Here is a 5,000-nt window from a genome sequence, read left to right on the forward strand (position 1 = left end):
ATTGATGAGGGGGTTGCTTTGTTATAATGGGGTATTGTGATTGATGAGGGGGGTTGCTTTGTTATAATGGGGTATTGTGATTGATGAGGGGGTTGCTTTGTTATAATGGGGTAGTGTGATTGATGAGGGGGTTGCTTTGTTATAATGGGGTATTGTGTGTAGATTGATGAGGGGGGTTGCTTTGTTATAATGGGGTATTGTGTGTAGGTTGATGAGGGGGGGTTGCTTTGTTATAATGGGGTATTGTGTGTAGATTGATGAGGGGGGGTTGCTTTGTTATAATGGGGTATTGTGATTGATGAGGGGGGTTGCTTTGTTATAATGGGGTATTGTGATTGATGAGGGGGTTGCTTTGTTATAATGGGGTATTGTGATTGATGAGGGGGGTTGCTTTGTTATAATGGGGTATTGTGTGTAGATTGATGAGGGGGTTGCTTTGTTATAATGGGGTATTGTGTGTAGATTGATGAGGGGGGTTGGTTTGTTATAATGGGGTATTGTGTGTAGATTGATGAGGGGGGTTTGCATTGTTATAATGGGGTATTGTGATTGATGAGGGGGGTTGCTTTGTTATAATGGGGTATTGTGTGTAGGTTGATGAGGGGGTTGCTTTGTTATAATGGGGCATTGTGATTGATGAGGGGGAGGTTGCGTTGTTATAATGGGGTATTGTGATTGATGAGGGGGTTGCTTTGTTATAATGGGGTATTGTGATTGATGAGGGGGGCTGCTTTGTTATAATGGGGTATTGTGATTGATGAGGGGGGGGCTGCTTTGTTATAATGGGGTATTGTGTGTAGATTGATGAGGGGGTTGCTTTGTTATAATGGGGTATTGTGTGTAGATTGATGAGGGGGTTGCTTTGTTATAATGGGGTATTGTGATTGATGAGGGGGTTGCTTTGTTATAATGGGGTATTGTGTGTAGATTGATGAGGGGGGGTTGCTTAGTTATAATGGGGTATTGTGTGTAGATTGATGAGGGGGGTTTCTTTGTTATAATGGGGTATTGTGATTGATGAGGGGGGGGTTGCTTTGTTATAATGGGGTATTGTGATTGATGAGGGGGTTGCTTTGTTATAATGGGGTATTGTGATTGATGAGGGGGGGGCTGCTTTGTTATAATGGGGTATTGTGTGTAGATTGATGAGGGGGTTGCTTTGTTATAATGGGGTATCGTGATTGATGAGGGAGGGTTGGTTTGTTATAATGGGGTATCGTGATTGATGATGGGGGGTTGGTTTGTTATAATGGGGTATTGTGATTGATGAGGGGGTTGCTTTGTTATAATGGGGTATTGTGTGTAGATTGATGAGGGGGGTTGCTTTGTTATAATGGGGTATTGTGTGTAGATTGATGAGGGGGTTGGTTTGTTATAATGGGGTATTGTGTGTAGATTGATGAGGGGGTTGCTTTGTTATAATGGGGTATTGTGTGTAGGTTGATGAGGGGGGTTGCTTTGTTATAATGGGGTATTGTGTGTAGATTGATGAGGGGGTTTCTTTGTTATAATGGGGTATTGTGATTGATGAGGGGGGGTTGCTTTGTTATAATGGGGTATTGTGATTGATGAGGGGGGTTGCTTTGTTATAATGGGGTATTGTGGTTGATGAGGGGGGCTGCTTTGTTATAATGGGGTATTGTGTAGATTGATGAGGGGGGTTGCTTTGTTATAATGGGGTATTGTGTGTAGATTGATGAGGGGGGTTGGTTTGTTATAATGGGGTATCGTGATTGATGAGGGGGTTGCTTTGTTATAATGGGGTATCGTGATTGATGAGGGGGGTTGCTTTGTTATAATGGGGTATCGTGATTGATGAGGGGGGTTGCTTTGTTATAATGGGGTATTGTGATTGATGAGGGGGGTTGCTTTGTTATAATGGGGTATTGTGTGTAGATTGATGAGGGGGGGTTGCTTTGTTATAATGGGGTATTGTGTGTAGATTGATGAGGGGGTTGGTTTGTTATAATGGGGTATTGTGTGTAGATTGATGAGGGGGTTGCTTTGTTATAATGGGGTATTGTGTGTAGGTTGATGAGGGGGGTTGCTTTGTTATAATGGGGTATTGTGTAGATTGATGAGGGGGGTTGCTTTGTTATAATGGGGTATTGTGTGTAGATTGATGAGGGGGGTTGGTTTGTTATAATGGGGTATTGTGATTGATGAGGGGGGTTGCTTTGTTATAATGGGGTATTGTGTGTAGATTGATGAGGGGGGTTGCTTTGTTATAATGGGGTATTGTGTGTAGATTGATGAGGGGGGTTGGTTTGTTATAATGGGGTATTGTGTGTAGGTTGATGAGGGGGGTTGCTTTGTTATAATGGGGTATTGTGTGTAGATTGATGAGGGGGTTGCTTTGTTATAATGGGGCATTGTGATTGATGAGGGGGAGGTTGCTTTGTTATAATGGGGTATTGTGATTGATGAGGGGGGTTGCTTTGTTATAATGGGGTATTGTGATTGATGAGGGGGGGGCTGCTTTGTTATAATGGGGTATTGTGTGTAGATTGATGATGGGGGGTTGCTTTGTTATAATGGGGTATTGTGTGTAGATTGATGAGGGGGGTTGCTTTGTTATAATGGGGTATTGTGTGTAGATTGATGAGGGGGGTTGCTTTGTTATAATGGGGTATTGTGTGTAGATTGATGAGGGGGGTTGCTTTGTTATAATGGGGTATTGTGTAGATTGATGAGGGGGGGTTTCTTTGTTATAATGGGGTATTGTGATTGATGAGGGGGTTGCTTTGTTATAATGGGGTATTGTGTGTAGATTGATGAGGGGGGTTGCTTTGTTATAATGGGGTATTGTGTGTAGATTGATGAGGGGGGTTGCTTTGTTATAATGGGGTATTGTGTGTAGATTGATGAGGGGGGTTGCTTTGTTATAATGGGGTATTGTGTGTAGATTGATGGGGGGGGGTTGCTTTGTTATAATGGGGTATTGTGTGTAGATTGATGAGGGGGGGGGGGGTAATTTAAGCCATTTTAGAAGAAGGCTGTAACTTAGTAAGACGTGGGAAAAGGGGTCTGAACGCTCTGGAGCCAATCAGACGTCAATTCTCCACATTCTTTTTGCGTTGAAGGTGCACTGTGTGTGTGTGTATTTATAGGTTCTGGTAAACCACTCACGTTTAGAAGAAAAAAAATGGACACACACACACACAGACACACATTCATTGCAAAAGTCTTGACTGACTGTTAAGCTGAGAGCCTTTACAGACAACACACAGTTTAGATAATACCCAGAATGCCTTGTTCCACCTCTCCCTTGTAGATTGTATCTTAACACACCCCCCCCCCCCCCACAGCCAGGATGTATAAGGGCCTCTACTCCTCTCTGTCACAGTTACAACCACTTCCTGTGACTGGAATCACCAGCTGTTAAGGTGTAATCAACTGCAGCTTATATCAGGTAAAACCATACGCCCTGATTAGCTGCAGAGAGGACATCATGTATAACGTATTCATGTGGGAGAATAACAGACAGGGCTGAATGATAATGTATTCAATAGCACTCCACCAATCGGGCCTTTATGGTCGAGTGGCCAGACGGAAGCCACTCCTCAGTAAAAGGCACATGACAACCCGCTTGGTGTTTGCCAAAAGGCACCTAAAGGACTCTCAGACCATGAGAAACAAGATTCTCTGGTCTGATGAAACCAAGATTGAACTCTTTGTCATGAATGCCAAGAGTCACGTCTGGAGGAAACCTGGCATTCCTACAGTGAAGCATGGTGGTGGCAGCATCATGCTGTGGGGATGTTTTTCAGAAGAAGGGACTGGGAGACTAGTCAGGATCGAGGGAAAGATTAAAGGAGCAAAGTACAGAGAGATTCTTGATAAGAAACCTGCTTCAGAGCACTCAGCACCTCAGAAAGTGAACCTTCGCCCCAGACTTCGGGACAAGTCTCTGAATGTCCTTGAGTGGCCCAGCCAGAGCCCGGATTTGAACCCGATCGAACATCTCTGGAGAGACCTGAAAATATCTGTGCAGCAACGCTCCCCATCCAACCTGACAGAGCTTGAGAGGATCTGCAGAGAAGAATGGGAGAAACTCCCCAAATACAGGTGTGCCAAGCTTGTAGCGTCAAACCCAAGAAGTCTAGAGGCTGTAATCGCTGCCAAAGGTGCTTCAACAAAGTACTGAGTAAAGGGTCTGAATACTTATGTAACTGTGATATTTCTGTTTTAGCTTTGTCATTATGGGGTATTGTGATGTCATTATGGGGTATTGTGATGTCATTATGGGGTACTGTGATGTCATTATGGGGTACTGTGATGTCATTATGGGGTACTGTGATGTCATTATGGGGTACTGTGATGTCATTATGGGGTACTGTGATGTCATTATGGGGTATTGTGATGTCATTATGGGGTACTGTGATGTCATTATGGGGTACTGTGATGTCATTATGGGGTACTGTGATGTCATTATGGGGTACTGTGATGTCATTATGGGGTATTGTGTGTAGATTGTGTGAGGGGGGGGGAATAATTTTATACATTTTAGAAAAAGGCTGTAACAAAACAAAACCTGGACAAAGCTAAGGGGTCTGAATACTTTCCGAAGGTCACTGTGTGTGTGTGTGTGTCTGTGTCTGTGTGTGTGTGTCTGTGTGTGTGTGTGTGTGTGTGTGTGTGCTCACTGTGTTTTTGTGCTGTGTGAAGACAGACAGGTCTCCGTTGAAGATGACTTCAGCCAGAGAGTTGACCAGCGGCTGGTAGTGGATGATGAGAAACACCTTGAGACAAACCCAACAAAAATAACAACGTTCATATGCAGTTTAATCACTGAACGTCCATCCCTACGGTGAAGAGAGGTGAGGTGTGGTGTGATGAGGAGGTGTGATGAGGTGAGGTGTGATGAGGTGAGGTGTGATGAGGTGTGATGAGGTGAGGTGTGATGAGGTGGGGTGAGGTGTGATGAGGTGGGGTGAGGTGTGGTGAGGTGAGGTGTGATGAGGTGTGATGAGGAGAGGTGAGGTGTGATGAGGAGAGGT

At 44.2% G+C, this 5,000-nt stretch overlaps 1 protein-coding gene across 1 annotated transcript in view; it reads right to left on the minus strand.

Annotated features, from left to right (window-relative positions):
• LOC135530900 (protein CLEC16A-like) overlaps positions 1–5,000 on the minus strand; it is a gene marked incomplete at its 3' end in the record, with an annotated part of 94,344 nt that overhangs the window by 42,354 nt on the left and 46,990 nt on the right. Inside the window, 1 exon segment of the mRNA XM_064959070.1 lies at positions 4,647–4,742. Within this exon segment, the coding sequence (XP_064815142.1) occupies positions 4,647–4,742 (96 nt within the window).

This window comes from Oncorhynchus masou, unplaced genomic scaffold, assembly GCF_036934945.1.
Source record: "Oncorhynchus masou masou isolate Uvic2021 unplaced genomic scaffold, UVic_Omas_1.1 unplaced_scaffold_1454, whole genome shotgun sequence".
Taxonomy (NCBI): Eukaryota; Metazoa; Chordata; class Actinopteri; order Salmoniformes; family Salmonidae; genus Oncorhynchus; species Oncorhynchus masou.